General features: G+C 40.7%; 1 protein-coding gene across 8 annotated transcripts in view; it reads left to right on the forward strand.

Annotated features, from left to right (window-relative positions):
- slmapa (sarcolemma associated protein a) overlaps window positions 1-15,214 on the forward strand; it is a 68,976-nt gene extending 53,762 nt beyond the window's left edge. For 5 of the 8 annotated variants that reach the window (XM_048253931.1, XM_048253935.1, XM_048253934.1 and 2 more), the window contains 7 exons: window positions 4,050-4,175; window positions 5,211-5,285; window positions 6,151-6,456; window positions 7,513-7,630; window positions 11,403-11,574; window positions 11,760-11,894; window positions 14,236-15,214. In XM_048253931.1, coding sequence (XP_048109888.1) covers window positions 4,050-4,175; window positions 5,211-5,285; window positions 6,151-6,456; window positions 7,513-7,630; window positions 11,403-11,574; window positions 11,760-11,894; window positions 14,236-14,328 — 1,025 coding nt within the window. In that variant the 3' untranslated portion in view covers window positions 14,329-15,214. Of the gene's footprint in view, window positions 1-4,049; window positions 4,176-5,210; window positions 5,286-6,150; window positions 6,457-7,512; window positions 7,631-11,402; window positions 11,575-11,759; window positions 11,895-13,455; window positions 13,544-14,235 lie in introns of all 8 variants that reach the window. The other 3 variants (XM_048253933.1, XM_048253939.1, XM_048253937.1) reach the window with 1 other exon arrangement.
- Window positions 15,215-17,800: the final 2,586 nt, after the last annotated feature.

A 17,800-nucleotide genomic window follows, 5' to 3' on the forward strand; every position in this document is an offset into this window, starting at 1 on the left:
GGAGCCTACGTGGATAGGTCTCAGTTAGGCTTGCACATCTTGATAATGCAATTTTACTCCATTTTTCTTTGCAAAACTGCTCAAGCTCAAGGACAAACGCCCAACCCCCCCTTAAGGCTTTTGCTTCTTGCACCCCCACTTTTAAACTTTCGTTAATTTCCCACCTCAAGTTGCTAGTGCTCCCTCCAGAGCATGCTTCACAAGGTCCAGTGGCCCCATTGGTGTGCCCCCTTGACTCAGCTTAGTCAGTGTAGGCCATACAAGTTACTCACCGTCATGAATTAAATAAAATCGGCCAAGAATGGAAATGGGACCTGCATTGTGTGATTGGTGCTGTAGCTTTGCAGATGTCTTCTGATGTGGGCACAATGGGGAGTGTCCTATTGGTGAACTGATGCAGATCCTTTGTAATGGTCCTTAGTTTATCACCTATCCTTGGCAATTGTCACGTTGTTAATTTTTTACCTTGATCCGTGTCTCAAAGCAATGCCATGTTGGGTCCTTGAATTTATGGGTCCTTGTAAAAGTCCTTGAATTTATGTTGAAGAAAGAATGGGAACCCTGTGTCATCTTTTCTGTCACTTTCATACAAAACTTTAATGAAATTTCTGATATGGCTCTTTTAGTTTGTTAGCTATTACTGACTGAGTTAGTAGTGTCTTTACCAGGCCAGTTAGTCATATATAATCATGCACTGGGCCTTTTCTGGGGTTTTCTACAGTTTTGTGAAAGTGTAGCACTTACTGACTTACTCCTGGAGGACAGTAGCTGGTTTCATTACTTACTTTTTTCTTGTGTGGAGACCATCATTGGTGTGTTTTAAGCTCAAGTAGTTAACTTCACTGTGCTTGAGGCATGAATGACCTCAACTGCAATCAGAGGATGAGAATGTGATTGCTGTCCTTTCATTAAACCCATGGCAACACATAAAAGCCAGCTGCTTTGAATTGAGTTGTGTGAGGCCTTTACGCTTGTTTGTCATGATGTAATGTGAATTACTCCTTTTAAACACCCCATTTGACCACCAACTGCCAAGTTGATAGATGTGCACAACTATCATGAGTTCATGACACAAGTTTTTACCTATGTAGCTTGAAGGCAGAAGTGACGTGCTCATTTCTGATTAGAGTAAAGAATTGCAATAGCCAAACCACACACATCCAGATGGAGGGCCTGTTTGGATCATGTATGTGGGAGTATGTGTATGATGACTGTACCCTGTTTGGCCTGCTGCAGGGGTGTTTTTGCACTCATGGTTTTAGATCTGCTGCATGATTGCCATGTCCCTGTGCCACTACTGAGTTGTAGAGGCCAAGCACTGCCCTCTGTTGCCCATGATTTTGTTTGCATTATTTTTTTGTTTTTTTAAATCGTGTTCAGTTAAATATTGCAGACAATCAAAATTTAAGTCCTTCCTGACGTCTGGTTCCTTGCTTCTTTTTTTTGCCATTCTTCTGTTCACATTCCACACAGACTATTTCAGTACAACGCATAGGAACATTGCCGTTAGGGAGGTTTCTTAGGGTCAGCATTGCCACCTTCTGTCAAACAATCCCCTCTTCTAATCAGGAGCAGCAGTTCGGGCCTATGATTCACTGACTAAATAATGTTTGTTTATTCATCTGTGTGTGTGTGTGTGTGTGTGTGTGAGTAAAACAACTCAGACAGCAGGAAAGATAGCCTACATCTGAACTAAAGTGTAGAAAGGTAGGCTACATAGCCTAGAGATCCAAACGAGATTATAACTAGAGATCCAACCTCATTTCTTAATTTCTGCCAGAAACATCAGTCTATCAACTTGGATCAGGATCAAGTGTCGCTTTCTTTCTATTTACTATGTTACCTGTGAATGAGAACTTCACTTGATGTTTTTGCAAGGGTATCAGGATTTAAAAGGTATATCATCACTGCACAATGGTCTGTCGAATATGTTTTATTAGTGAGCGACACGTTTCGCCGTTTGCCTTCCTCAGGTTCGCTCTCAGAGATGCGTCATTCGCTAATAAAACAGTTCTTGACAGACCAGTGTACGGTGATATCTACTTTTTTAAACACATATAATACAGTTACACATTAAAATATGAATGGGTTATTTATCATTCGAATACCATTTGTTCACATCATGTTCAACCGAATGTTCAACTATCGGTTAAAAAGTGACAGCCCTAGTTGGTGTGTGTGTACACGCACTTTGATGGATATGGTAGTTTTGGGATGTCAGGCATCTTTTATTGAATTGCAGAATAACCATAATTGTTTTGCTTGACTAATTGACTCAGTCCAACTCTGAATAGACTTGTAGATCTCTGGAACAAAAGCTTCCTTTCAGACAACCCTAGAGAGATGAGGAGTAATGACTGAATAGTCGGTCAAGCTCCCAGTGACCACTGAAGTGGTATTGTTCAACTGGTGCAATCTCTCTTTGGCCCGACATCAGTCAGACACCCCTCTACGCCTCTAGCTGACCTTGGTGCAATCACTTCACTGTCACTTGTACATTTGGGTTGGTTTTGGACCCAGGTCACTTTGAACACTTGGACATATTTGTTCCGGCCGCCATAAGACTACATAACGGACCTGTTTGAAGTGCATTTATTATTTACTACTAATGATAGTAGCTTGTTTTGGGACTCTTTTTATTATGACCGCCGCGAAGCGAATTGGCGGTTTGGACATTCTTTTTCGCATGTCAAATTTCCGTCAAGGATTCCCGGGACACTGAAAGACCGGGGTACACAAAACTTGGTGAGCATGTAACCCCGCATGGAACCATCGTTTTTCGTTTTGATCTGTGGCCCCCCCGCTGGACTGGACCCCCCCAAAAGGAGGGTAGGGCAGACACAGTTTTCTGTGAATATCTCGAGAACCGTAGGGTTTAGGAGGACCATTGTTTTTGTATGTTGATCTCAAAGGGCCATGTCAACCCATTCCATAACCACTCATTTCATGTATAGCGCCACCTAGTTAAACACAAAAAAGTAAAAATGAGGTGTTGTAATCGCAGGTATCTGTGACCTAACAGTCAAAACTGCACGAAATTGGAAGTGTAGGATCATTGTGACACCTTCCGAATGCATGCCAAGTTTTGTGAACTTTAGTTCATGGGGGGCCTTACAATAAAATAATTTATGTTTACATTTAGTGACCATACACCAACAAGGATTCCCGAGACGCTGAAACTGACCGGGGTACACGAAACTTGGTGGGCATGTAACCCCACATGGATAGCATGGAACCGTCGTTTTTCGTTTTGATCTGTAGCCCCCCGCTGGACTGGACCGAAAGGAGAGTAGGGCAGACACAGTTTTCTGTGAATATCTTGAGAACCGTAGGGCCTAGGATGACCAATTTTTTCTGTATGTTTGCCTCCAGGGGTCATGTTAACCCATTCCATGTGCACACATGTGCATAAACAGATACACACGCACACACATACATTCACAGTAATCATATGTATGACACATACTCACACAGTAGACATGTGTACGCATGCATGCATATGCACAAACACACATACGCAGACAAACACACAAGCACACACACACACATAAACATAAACATAAACCTGTGCATGCACACAATTCAAGAATTTCTCAGAATTATGAACAGGCAAGATGGGGGTGGGGTTGTATAAAATGAATTTTACATGTGAAATCTATGAACTATCATGTTTTGGTACTTGTTGTCTAGCAGATACCAGTGAGAATTGAGTGTGGATAATGCAATTTAGTGAGACCGTTCATCATATAGGCCTTTCAGCGTGATTTTATTTTTGTGGAAAAAATGTGCTGGACTGGGCGGCGGTCATATTTTGTACCGCTCTGCGGTACATCTAGTTTGATTAACTGTTGTCATCAGGGTTTTATTAGATACGTTCACAATTTCCTGCTGCACATACAGTATGGTTTTATTATAGACATTCTTTATAAAGAGCCTCTGCTCTACTGTACCCTCTGTACCTGTCCAAAAGTAGAACTTCGAGTGATGTGTGTGCATGGTTGTATGCACACACACACACACACACTGACTGACTGACTGTCCTTCCACAGATGAACTGCAGAGGGCAAACCTAGAGCCTGGTGACACAGAGGAGGTGATCCACCACCTGCACAGAGAGCTACTGGAGGCCCAGGAGTTGGCCAACACTGGCAAACAGAAATGCTTGGAGCTGCAAGGTATGGTCTTCCACCATGATTACCATAACGTGTCAATAGTACCACTTTATATAAATGTGTGGGGGGATGTAACGATTACCGGTATAATGGTAAACCGCGATAAAAATGTTGATGATAATAATTACCGTTTTCATTTCAAATATCATGATTATCACTCTTGATTACCGCGGTGTGGAAACCGTGTGTTTAATCCTTCCCAGCTTCATCCGAGCCTGCTTTTGACATACAGTAGGCCTGGTACAATGGAACAAAACTGGTACCCTACTGATTCTGTTGTCTAATTGATGGTTTTAACTACGATTCGGATTAGGCTACACCTGATTTTAAAAGGCGGAACTTTTTCACCGCAAAACGTGCACTGCATCATGTAGCCACTCTGCGTCTTTTTATGTTCGTGTCCACATTAAATCCATTCCACTCACATTATGAGGAGAATATAGTAGCCTAAAGTTTTATTTTGAACACTTACTTTGGTCTCACTCATTGCATCCAAATAACAGAAATAGCAATCTCCAAGTTATGGTGGGGTAAGTTAAGTTATAAGCACATAGCCAATTAAACATGAAGGAAAAAAGTGAACGGGACACTTTTTAAACTATTTCAGCTTGTGTAGGCCTATCAGTGCTTTCTAAACATATTGAACACACTTTTAGAAATACCGTGATAATACCGAAAACCATGATAATTTTGGTCACTATAACCGTGAGGTTAAATTTTCATACCGTTAAATCCCTGGGGGTCTAATTGAGAAGATGGAATCATGTAGTTGTTGATGACGGCTATAGAATAGGTAGGAATGTAAGGGAAATGCAGTGTTAGTCAAATCATTTTTTACCTATTTTATTGTAGTTTTTGCCACATAGCTCACTGAATTGTGGAATTATGGATTGATTCAATTCAATTGATTGACCACCACAAAAGTAGTGAGGTTGAAGAGACAGGAACAATGTGATGCTCAGAGTTTATGGTGGAGTGGTGGTGTGACGTCACTTGGGAATTGGTGATTGAGTTGTTTTTCCTTTTGGCTTTCCTCAGCTTTGTTAGAGGAGGAGAGGAGGACCAACCGCCAGCAGACCGAGGAGTCTGCCAAACAGATCCAATTCCTACAAAGTGAGTATCAGACTTCTGCCGCGTCTATTTCTTTGTTCATCACAACGGAAAGCTCACCGTTTCCACACCAGACTTAACAGCTAATTTACTAGGAGCCTGGTCGCAAATGGATAACATCCATTTCAGATACAACAGCATTCATTTTATTGCCACTTCGCAGCAAAAAACTAAAAATATTTTTGAAAAAAATGTTTTGACCCTTTATTTGAATAATTCAATATTGATTAATGAAATGTTAATCCTTGGAGCAATGCTTTAATGTACTGTAGTCCTATGCCTTTTCCCGCAGAAGCGTTAATAATAAGTAAAGTGACCTGATATTTAGCAGGCACATTTATCGAAAGCAGCAGGGACTTGCAATGGTGTGTTCAAACCCGTGCCAGCCGATTATCAGATGGCACCACTACCATTGCTTCTCCACGCCTGCATTAATCCATGTCTACATTAATATTTTAAGTGACACATTGAGTCAGAGGGCTCTTTGTACAACGTACAGCGTGAGTTCTCTGAGAATCAATTTCATATCCAAACAAAATTGGTATTGTAACTGAAATATGTCTAATGAAATTGATGTGGAATCAAATAAAATATAATTAAGTCTTGTGAATTAGAATTGAATCGATTCAGGGAATCAGTGACGATGCCCAGCCTTATAATGGCATGAGTGTAACTCTCTGTCCACCCCAAACCATTTGGAAATGAGTCAGTGTTTGTCACTTTTCTTTATCTGTAATAGCCTGGGTGATTTGCCTTTCATCTTCTGAAAAAAATCGAGATTATGCAAGATTGTTTGTGGTTGTTCTATAGTGTAATTTTGGAGATGAACATGAACAGTAATGTAAACGTTTGTTCTGGGGCTGTACAGCTCAGCTGCAGAAGCTGCAGGCTGACATGGAGACTCTAAGGGAACAGAGGGAGAACACCATCAGCAGCACTCGTGAAGAGCTCTGCAACGCCCAGGAAGAGGTCATCTTGCTCCGCCAGGCTATGGATGACACCACCTGTGAGCGCGAGCGTGAGATCGCTTCCCTTCAGGCTGACCTCAGCAGTGTTACCACTGAACTGGACAAATGGAAGCAGGCTGCCACCAAATACGAGGTGGAGATCAGCACTCTGCAGGCCAGCTTCCAGCAGCAGAGTCAGCACCAGGCCAAAGCAGCCCGGCTGCAAGGTATGCACCCACCCAGGTTTTGTCAGTCCATTTTGAGATTGATGAAAGACCATGTTGGGGCCCTTCAGAGACCTTTTAGGAATAGTGCATTGGCACATTGTGTGCTCTGCAGGGGTTTGGTTGAATTTTGAATGTGGTGTTTGAGTCATGGAATAAGTCATTCCTCATTTTTGCAGGGCCCTTAGCTGGACCTGTTGATCTGTTTCACAACTGGCGTTTAGGCACTGCACTCTTAGACATGTGTAGACAAGTTTTGACATGGTTCCTTTTATTTTCATTTACTATAAAACGCTCTGAGGCAAGGTAAAAGTACATAAACTTGTTGAAATATAAAGAGGTGGTAAAATCGTACTTTGCCATGTCTACCAGACTGAATCTTGACTGAGACAAGTAAGCATTTCTGCCATCATACAGTAACTAATTATTGACTTTAGAAAGATCTGGCCAGATTTTGGTATGCCAATACCAGACAGGGTTAAAAGAGTAAAAATGATGCCGTGCGAGTGCAAAAAAATATTTAGGCGCACTGGTGCGAATGACTTCTAACCATGTCAATGTTTGTCTACAAAATACACCGCAACATCGAGAAACATTACTACATAAGTCTGATGTATTATATTATTTTACATTAACAAAATGTAGGAAAATAGAACAGACTGAAAATAAAGTAGGCACTGATTCTTAAAATCCTGTTTCCTGTAGCCTAAATGTTGTCAGTCATTCTTAATATTCACAATTGGTGCACTGGCATGTTTAACTGTTATCTGCAGTATAATGTTAGATTATGTGTAAGTTAAGTACAGAACTGACTGTGCGCCCAAATTTTTGTCTGTGCTCCTAAATTTTTTTAACTTGGGCGCACAAGTGTTCCTGAAAAAAAATGTTGGTGTAGAGCCCTGCCAGAGGTGAGACATAGTGGTTTGCATGTGTATACTGTGTTTCCAGTCATCTTGGTTTCTCTGTAATCAGTTTCAGAGTTGGCTGACTTTTAAAAGCTGTGTGTGTGTGTGTGTGTGTGTGTGTGTGTGTGTGTGTGTGTGTGTGTGTGGGGCGCAGGTGAGCTGGAGAAGCTGCAGCAGGAGTGTGGCAGCTTGCAGAAAGAATGTGAGGGTCTGCGCTCAGAGAAGGTCTCTTTGCTGGAGAAGCTTAATCGGCTGGAAGTGGAACTGGACAGGTTGGTTTCCAGACGTGAAATCAGAACCACTGATTGCTGCCACAGACTTGCAGTCATCAAATGAAATGCCTGACAGACTGTTAGTAATGGTCACATCCATATGTAGAGATGTAATGGTTACTGGTGTAACGGTAAACTACGATAAAATTCTTGACAATATTAATAATAACCGTTTTGATTTTAATTATCTTAATCAGGGCTCTACATTGCGCCCATTTCACTCGCACATGCGAGTAAAAATGATGGCGTGCGAGTGCAAAATAATATTTAGGCGCACTGGTGCGAATGACTTATAACCATGTCAATGTTTGTCTACAAAATACACCGCAACATCAAGAAACATGACTGGTGCAAACCATAGAATCACGTTGCAAATGCAGCATAAAAACTACACCTCCCTACTAAACTTTAGCAGTTTCGCGTTGTGACTCGCTAGTAGTCGCTTCTATCAAATCCAAGAGCACGCAGAAAAAGTGGAAAGTTAGACTAGCCAGCCAAGATGCAAAGATTGACGAAATTAGTTCTTCTATCCACCGAATTCATCGGATATCGGAGGAACAGGATGAGATTCTGAGAATGCAGTGAGAGAAGGAAAGGTAACCTAACATGCCTTTTAGCCCAGTTATTATTGGCTGCAATATTATGCAAAATATAGCTGTAGCGAACAGGCACAAAAGTAGCTTCCCGTAATACTCCCATTTTATTCAAAGGTAGAACGCTACTGACAACTCCAGGCTTCCACGCATGCTTGTTTGTTTACACAGAATACAAGCTGAAGTGCAAAACGAAAGTAGGCCCAACGTTTGCCTACTGCCCCCATCAATGCAGATATTTCAAATAAAAAGTAAAAGTATAAAAAATATATATATATATCCTTGATTAGCCTATGTTGGGTTTTGTGGAAGAGAAAATGGTCTGTTTTAGTAGTAGTATTAGGCAGTATGCAGTCAGATAGGTCACCATGGGCATATTTGGATTAGCTAAAGATGGGTTCACAAATAAATAAATTAGCCTACATTTGGCAGGATACTTGATATACTGGCTAAATGCAAATATGGCAATGTATTATATTTTACATTAACAAAATGTAGAAAAATAGAACAGACTGAAAATAAAGTAGGCACTGATCTTTAAAATCCTATTTCCTGTAGCCTAAATGTTGTCAGTCATTCTTAATATTCGCAATTTGTGCACTGGCATGTTTAAATGTTAGCTGCAGTGTAATGTTAGATTATGTTTAAGTTAAGTACAGAACTGACTGTGCGCCCAAATTTTTGTCTGTGCTCCTAAATTTTTTAACTTGGGCGCACAAGTGCTCCTGGAAATTTTTTTTAGTGTAGAGCCCTGTTAATTACCGCGGTGGATTACCATGGTGCGAAAAACGTGTGTGGAGTTCTTTCCAGCATCATCTGAGTAGAAAAAGGCGCACAGGCGCAGCATGCAACGTGGGCTTGTTATGTGTTTGAAATCAGGTGCCACTGCTACGCATATTTCAGGATGACTGCAAACACAAATAAACCTAGCTAGATTTGTGGATCTGCGGTGCATTTTCGCAGGCCTACTCTCACAGGAATGGTTATCCATTGAATCTATCAAATGTATAGAATAAGTGGCATAACGATTTTGAGATTTTTTACCACTCATCTGATATGAATGCATACAACTGCCTACTGCATCTTGGAAGTTTGTTGTGATAAACACTCGTGGCATTCACGATATGTTGTAAAATATTGAAATTGTCAGAAGTTTACATAGGCTAGTTTAAACTGTATGTTTTTCTTGTCAACCATACCTGTTTCATTCATCCCGACCAGGACGTAATGAAACATTACGCACGTTCCGCTTTTGTTGAAATAATTCCTGAACGGTTTTGTTCAGAGCTGAAAATGCAACTGTATTTGACAGAGGACAGATGCCAGTTTAGTAGTTTGCTAGTGACAAAATTCTCTCAAATTCTCAAGCTCTACAAGCTTGCTACAAGGTATAACAAGTTACTTAAGTGCAAAGATGTTTTAAAAAATGAAAAAGTGCTAGCCTGGCTGACACCAGATTGATCTCAAATCTCAATTGGTCTGGGGAACGCTAGGGTCATAGAATGGATGAACATTTGAATGGATTGCATTTTATTTTGTTCTCTGATGTAGACATAGAGGGTATGCAACTTTGATCTGGCAAAAAAAAAATGCTCAGATGTTATTTTACAAGCCCAGTTGCAACCAGATAATTAGGCTTAGTAATGGTTACTAAGGCTACAGGTTTTCAATATTAGCCATTGTTTGTCTAGCCTAGCAACAGTAACATAGTAATGCAGGACTTCCTGTAGCTGAACAGCATGGGCTGGTGTACGTTAAACTCTTACCAAATATTTGCGTAATTACAGCAAACACATCTTTCTTGTAAACAGTTGTTTGCAGTTGTTAAATCAGTTCCAAAGAAAAAACACATCCGTGTCATTTAACTGCCCATCAGCGCAGCCATTGGTAGTGTTCAACACACTGCTAACCATACTCTCTCTATCACATTAAGCCAGCCTCATGCTGGATAAGCAGTTGTGATTAGTTCCTGGGTTTTTGGTGATTCAGAAATCTGCTTGAAGCTCTAGGTTATCATTGACTGATTTGTCCTTGCAACAAATAGAATTATTGACAAGGACTGTTTCCTTCGACTTCGAATGAAGCATACCCTTTAAGCTGATGTAAATAACGGAGCAGTTTATGACCCACTGCACATACAGTCCATGATCTCTTTACCGACAGAACCTAATTTAACATTAGATGTGGTGGTTGGTTATTTGGGGCATCACAGCAACTGAAATGGACAAGAGTCAGTAGTATAATTTTGCTAAGAAGTACAACAGTTTTGTTGTCTCAAAAATGCTCAGAAAATTGCAAAATAAGAGGCTTTTTGTGATTTAATACTGGCAATCTGTTACATTGACACCTGACTGACTAGTTGTTACCTAACAGATAATCACCCTACTGTTGAATCTGTGGCTTGTGGTTCTGTTTCAGACTAAATGTGCTAGCACATTGCTACATTGCTACTGCTACTACAGTACAGGAGGTTGTCCCTGTGCTGTGTGAATGCTCTCAGCACTCAGCACTCTTTCTTGGTAGTGTTTCTGGTGACTCATGTTGCTGACTCATGGCGTTGAGACCCTGTGTACCTCTCACCTCAGCCAGCTTTATGCTAATAAAAACATAACCTGTTGTGAATGGTTGGTTATCGTCACGCTGCTCTTTCAACATGGAAATGTTTCCACTGACCTCACAAATTGGACGCATTGTAACAGGAGGTTGTTTGATCAGCTTTGGCTGTTATGACACTCCTCTCACCACCCTACACACACACACACACACACACACACACACACACACACACACGTAGATACCCGTAGTCTCCACTACACCTTAACTACTTCAGTTAACGCCATTTTGGTCCCCAACAAAAGTTTAACACTCATTATGATCCTAAAATAGAGCCTACGTTGTTCTTTGGCTGAACTATTCCTTTAATAAAACCAGGCAAATGACTAATGGTATATTTTAAGCCATGATATTGGTTATGTTCTATGTAAGGGCTTCTGCATACGAGTTTCTAAACGTTTGTCTGCCCCTACTTTCATCATTAAATTTAATCATGAAACCATGCAGATATAAATGTATATACTGGTGAATAAATTCTGTTCGCATTTGCATTCACTTGTAACTGTGTGTGTGTGTGTGTGTGTGTGTGTGTGTGTGTGTGTGTGTGTGTATTTGCATGTGTTTAGCTCAAGGGAGGAGAGTGCTACACTCAGCAGCAGTCTGAATGCTCTGGAGAAATCCCAGGGAGACTTGCAGAGCCGGCTGGGATCTATGCAGGATCAGCACCTGCAGGATGCCAGCATGCTCCAGAGCCAGCTCGCCCAGGCCGACAGTCGTACCAAATGCCTGCAGATAGAGGTAAACTGGAACAGCAAGACACAAACACAATGCACACCGTCCATACAACACCCATAATAAAGGATGCCGTATTCTCGTGGCCTTTTATGAGGAATAAATCTTATTACATTAGTTTAAGGGGGTTTTTTTTGCTCCTTTTTTTGCACTTTCTCTGACCTTCATGGATGCCTCTCCTCCAACTGCAGTATGAGGAGACTCAGACGCAGCTGTCAGACCTGAGGCGGCGCTATGAGAGGACCGAACAGGAGAAGTCCTCCATCAACGCTGAGCTGGAGCAGTGTAAGGTCAACCTCAAGCTGCTGCAGGAGAAGGGAAAGAATGTGAGTTCTCTTGTCTCGCTCTCTCTCTCTCTTTCACTCACACACACAGCTGATGCAGCCAGGGCTGCCATTGCTATCAGCTTCTTCTCCATACTGCCCTGGGTGAGTACACACAGACACACACAAAAGATTTAGTTCTGACATTTTAATCTACAACAGCTCCGGTTGCTCCTCAGCTTTAATGTGTGAGGCTCTGATCTGCCTGTTCTTGTATGATATAGGGTAAGAAAGAGGCTCTAAGCACAAGCCTGTGTGTATGGTTGAATTGGTTCTTTGGTAAATAAATCAACAAACAGAGGTCATCTTTTATAAATAGCACTTTGCCATGTAAAAAAGTTATTATACTCAATGACTATTCCAAAGGCCACACAGGCAGCACATTTTGTAAGCTTATTCTGAGTTTTTGAATAGCCTGCTTATTAGTGCTTATATTACTCCAGATGTATGCTTGGTTATGTGATCGTGGAGGGCTTTTTAAAGAATAAGGTTGAAAACTGCTGCCCTCAACAAATGCAAATGTACCATCTACAGAGAGACCACTATTTCAGCAGTATGTTGATGCCTTTGCAGAAAGCAAAGCTGATCAGAAATAGGCCTAGTTACATTTTGCTGTCTTATTCTGTTGACTTATGCTCACTTAGTTACACACACTGACTAAAGCGGTATCGTATCATACTGACAGAACAGGAATTTCCTAAATATAAATCAGGGTTTATACATGAATGTTGAATTCCTGCGGTTAACTGCAGTTTATACACAATTTAGTGTTTTTTATTATTATTATTATTTGCATGAAATACTGCCATGCGGTTGATTTACGATACGTCCTATATTTAAGAAACTATGGTACACACTTTCAGAGTCACAGAGGTGCCCCTGCTGGGTTGCATGAGCTTTGCACCTGTGCATGAGCTATTACTGCAAAAGTTGAAGCTGACCCAAACAAATAATCATTTCCGATTGGTGAGAATATAGGAGATTTTTTTTTTTTTTTATTTGTTAGTGCATTTTTGTCTACTTACTTAACACTTCCAAGTCCAAGTTCCAATTTAATCTTCAAATGATACACAAACATGTTTTTTTACATGCTTTCACACACTTTTTCCAAAAATTAGCTTTCTCGCACTGGGATGCAGGGTGATTTGTTGGTGTGGATCTGCACAGCCTGCTGGTTGCACCTCAGACTTCTGCAGGGGCTGTGGAGAAAAAAATGGCTATAAATGGGCTGGGATGAATGGATAGATTCAATAACCTGAATGTTGTTACAATTTCTTGTATTAACACCACTTCACTGTCTGTGTCATGTCTGTGCTCCTTGTTGTTGTGGGTGGTATGTAGTTCAGGTATTCAACAGTGGTCTTTTTTGTGGGTGTATGCTGTTTTTAGCCTGTGTTTATCTGATAGGAGCTGTTGATATTTGTATGACCAAACCCTTCCCCCTCCTTACTTTTTATTTGCAGAGCCCTCCCTTAGCCGTCCTTCCCCAGCCCTGCCATCAGATCAGGTCTTTGTGTTGCGTAGTGTTAAAGTTGATTTTCTGTAATGTCCCTTCCTCCTTTAGCCATCCATATCGCAGCCCGCCCAAGCCATTTTCATCGGCCTTATCCTGGCTTTGCTGTACTGGTGCTACGGCCAGTTGTGGTAGAAAGGTACACGGCGCTCGTGTCGAGTCTTTTGTCTGTGTCTCTCGTGTTGTCTTCTCCCTTGTGCATCATGCTGTCTTCACCATCTCTGCATGGCCATTTGAACCAAGCTCATCTCACCCTGTTGCACACCCTACACCTCTCCACCCATCGGCTTTGCCCTAAAATCTCTCGTCGGAACTTTGCTTCATGAGGGAGAAGATTTTCTCCACATAGTTTGTCCTCCTAATCATTCACTGACCAAGTAACACCTGTTCTGTCTTGCTTGGATCATTAATGTGTGTCATCTTTTCGCTTGTAGGGAATTTGGCTTTTTTTCTTCTTTTGATCATCATTTTACTCATCCATTTTCTTTTGACTAAAATTCAACACAGTGTCTCTAAACGCAGAACACTGTGTTTGGTTTTGCATCATCAACTATTATCTGTGAGGCTACTGGTTCTCCCATTGGAAGTGCTCTCGAGCGCTCAAGTGTGTACCTCTGTTTCTGTCTCTCTCTTTGTCTTTCTCTTTCTCCCTCACATTGTCTCTCTGTTTCTTTTTTCCTACCTGTACCCATCTCCCTGTACCCCTGCAGCCGTATGTTAATGACCATAGTGCAAGTTGTGTGATAATCTCTCTCTCTCTCGCTCTGTCTCGTGTGTGTGTGTGTGTGTGCGCGTTTGTGTGTCTGGCGCTGTGTATGTGCCATGTTACAGAGCGGCTGGATGCCATGGATGCCGGTTGTTGCTGTGATGGTTGCTGTGACAGCGGCAGTTCTTTACCCCGGCCTGTCAAAGAGCACCTCCTGAGTGTGGCTCTCCACGTTTACCCTTCCTTCAAGATGCGCACACACACACACAAACACCACAACATCCTACATACTCCATCTCCATCTGGACACTTCAGTCTCACCTCACACAAGGACAAATGCATCTTAACCCCTCCCTGGGTCGTTTTCTGTTTTGAGGCCCTCTAAGGACCCTTAGTGCAACTGTATAAAATGTAACTGTAAATATATATAGATTAAGAGGGAATAAAAGTTGTTACTTCTACTATAGAGAAAAGCTATATCTGCTGTTTTTTTCCCTTTTCATCCTGTTTGTTTTTTTGTCATAGGTGAGAATGTTAACTTTACAATGGCCTAAAGTAGGCTTTTTTCTTGGTGGGTACCAAACTCTTGGCAAGTTATAGTTTCCTTTTTATTATTTTATTTTATTTTGTTTCTGTGGTTTGCCATGTTGGAATTTGATGTGGTATTCCAAATAGATGTAAAAGCCAAATCTAAATCTTAACATCTGGGCACAAAGGGTGAAGTGCCTAATGTATCTACTACAGAGCTAGATATGTGTGTCTGTGTGTGTGTGTGTGTGTGTGTGTGTGTGTGTGTGTGTGTGTGTGTGTGTGTGTGTGTGTGTGCGCGCACTTAATTTAACACATGCTACTTGTCATCCAAGTGCCACACAGACTTGTGCAGTATCAGTGAATTAGTATGGTGAGACCGGAGGAGGACGCAATGTTCTAAACTCACAACATGAATCCCTCTGTGCTCTAAATGTCTGTTCCAATCATCATGCTTGTAGCACAAGTATGTCTGTGTACTCTAGCATTGTTTATTTGTATTGTGTGAGCAAAAAATGTTCCTGTCAAAGACACTACAAAAATGTAGGTAATTTGAAATTAAAATGTTCCTTGATATGTTGTTGAAATGTGGTCTGTATATCTGGGGAGTGATTCATTGAATTAATGGCATCTGTGCTCAAGCTATTAAGTCGAACAATGTCTGTCTTGCAGTCTATACAAGAGGCTGCTGAACAAATAGCTGTCAGTAGCTGGTCACCCACCCTGTGTATCTAAAGGACCATACACAGACCCTGTAGCACATCATACACCTGACTCTGGGATTAGTTTTGCCTTAACAGTGATTGAGTTCATTTCCTGTCCAAAGATGGAATTTGGATGTGGATGTTTTGATGGTGTAAGACAAGAACAATGTCTCAAAGCACAGAGATGTTTTAGTGTTGAGTTTTGAGTATGAATCAAAGACATTGACTGTGAAGGGTATATTGGAGTGTGACTGGGTGAGCAGTAATGTAATCCAGTAAAATGTGGGGCAGGTTAATATCTTCTTTGAAAATGCAAAATATATCCTCCCTATATGGGCACATCCATGAGCTCTCTTATTTAAGGAAACATGTTACATGTTTCTTACTCTCATTATCTCATTCACTACAGTGAGCATGAATATGTTCTCCGAATGAGTTTGGATACAGGTAAAGCTAACATGTAGTCACAGCTATAATTTACTGATTCTGTTATTTTGGTTTAACACTCACCTCTTTTTTTTTTTTTGAAGACATTAATGCATCTTATTGAAACACCCACAGACTCCTCATCCTGTTGATTTTGCAGATGGTATAGAAGAGGGTATAAACCTATAGAAAGTCTTCATTGATTTATTGTTTGTAAATATGTATGTATGAATGTGTGTGTGTGTGTGTGTAAATATATATACACAAAATAAAAGTTAAATATCTATAACTATCTGTTAAAAAATGTCCTGAATTACTTGAAGGCATTTAACATAACTTTGTCTAAGGTTTATCAGATTATCATGTATAGTTAATACAATAATCTGAATATTAACTAGGAGATTTCTATTGAGTTTTTTTTTTTTTAATTATTATTTAGATTGTCTTCAGTTATGATTCATGTTTTAACAGTTCAAAATAAGGGATACGGATGTTAATGACACTATACAATAAGAGTTGTTATTATTTAGGTAAATTGTTTACATGACTACTCAGACTAAGGAGGAGGAATTTGGGGACACATTTTGGATGGGTGCATCTTGAGAGGTAAAACATGCTGGCTTTCAGTGTCGGTGAACTATGAGTTGGCATGGATGGGAATACAATCACAAAAATAAATCTCATGCTGGGCTAGTTTTGCTGTTTCATACAGTTATTCCACAAGGTGTTTTAACTTACACAGTACATTTTACATATAGCTAGGAACAAAATTATTCATAATCCTGGCAAATATTGATTTAATGTTGGTTTTCTCTTGACCAATGTTTGTTCATTGTTCAACACCCATTTTTTAAATGTTTCACAAAGAAGAATATATGTCAAAGCATATTTAATTCATAGTCCTCACCAATATAGCTGATACTGAATATTGACCTCAGTTTGAAATCCAGGGTTCTGTTTCAGAAGTATAACCCTTGTGTATAGTAAATATAAATCTTGACCTTCACTAATTCAGTGAAACACATGCTTTTTAGCTATGTTCAAGCCTGACCACAGGGTGGCAGGCCCTTCTCAAATGGAAAATGGGTCCAACTGTTTCTTTTTAATCATTGTTACAACCTCTACTTTATTTATGTGAATCATGGATAAAGGAATGTATGCGTCTAATGAGCCCATACAAATGAAGGATCTGTTGTCCGAAAAAACATGAACCTAAGAAGCTAAAATGATTGTAGTTTACAAATTGGAGTGATGAAAATGCTGTGTTTTAATGGTAAAGAAAATTATAGTGGGATTGTAAAAGGAGATAGTAGCATTCACTCATACTTTACAGAGTTCTTAGGCTATTTCATCTAAAGAGGCTAAAATGGTACTAATTTCTGCCTTGCAGAGCGTGAATCATCTCTATTGACTTGCAGAGCAGTGAGCAGCTATGCCAGCACTCCTTGACTAAGGGAGGTTTTCACTTTGTCAGCTACTGACTGATCTCTTGCTCATCACAGCTCTGTCACAATGGTACTGAGCCACAGCCCTCCAACTCCTAAATAGACGTTTCTGTCGTTAACTGTCGTGTGTCGTTTAGCCTTTGATGTAAGTTGGTGATGTCACAGTAGCTTGAAAAGGCTGATGTCATGAGTACATAGGGTAGCATTAGAAAGATTGCGCCTGTGAGGGGGCCACAGGGTTGGGTTGACAGGTGTTATCGAGGGCCTGGGGGTATCATTTGGGATGAGTCAGTTCCAGGATGCGTCTGTGCAGCAGAACTGTTTTAGGGGAGCTCAGATGTGAGACACAGGCCAGTGAGGTGGGGCATGATGAGCAAATCATTCTGTCTTGCTGAAGGCTGAGCCAGACGATGTGTCACCATAGTGTTGAGTCCTTAGATCCTAGCTTGGCTGCCAGACTGTTTAATTGCATCCGTATGTTCAGAAAATCGAGTTGATTATCAAAGAGGAAACCTGCCCTGGATGCAAATGAATGTTTACTACCATGATATGATACTACCAATGATGGTAAAATACTGTTTTTACAG

The sequence above is a fragment of the Alosa alosa genome, chromosome 10 (assembly GCF_017589495.1).
Source record: "Alosa alosa isolate M-15738 ecotype Scorff River chromosome 10, AALO_Geno_1.1, whole genome shotgun sequence".
In the NCBI taxonomy this organism is placed as follows: domain Eukaryota; kingdom Metazoa; phylum Chordata; class Actinopteri; order Clupeiformes; family Clupeidae; genus Alosa; species Alosa alosa.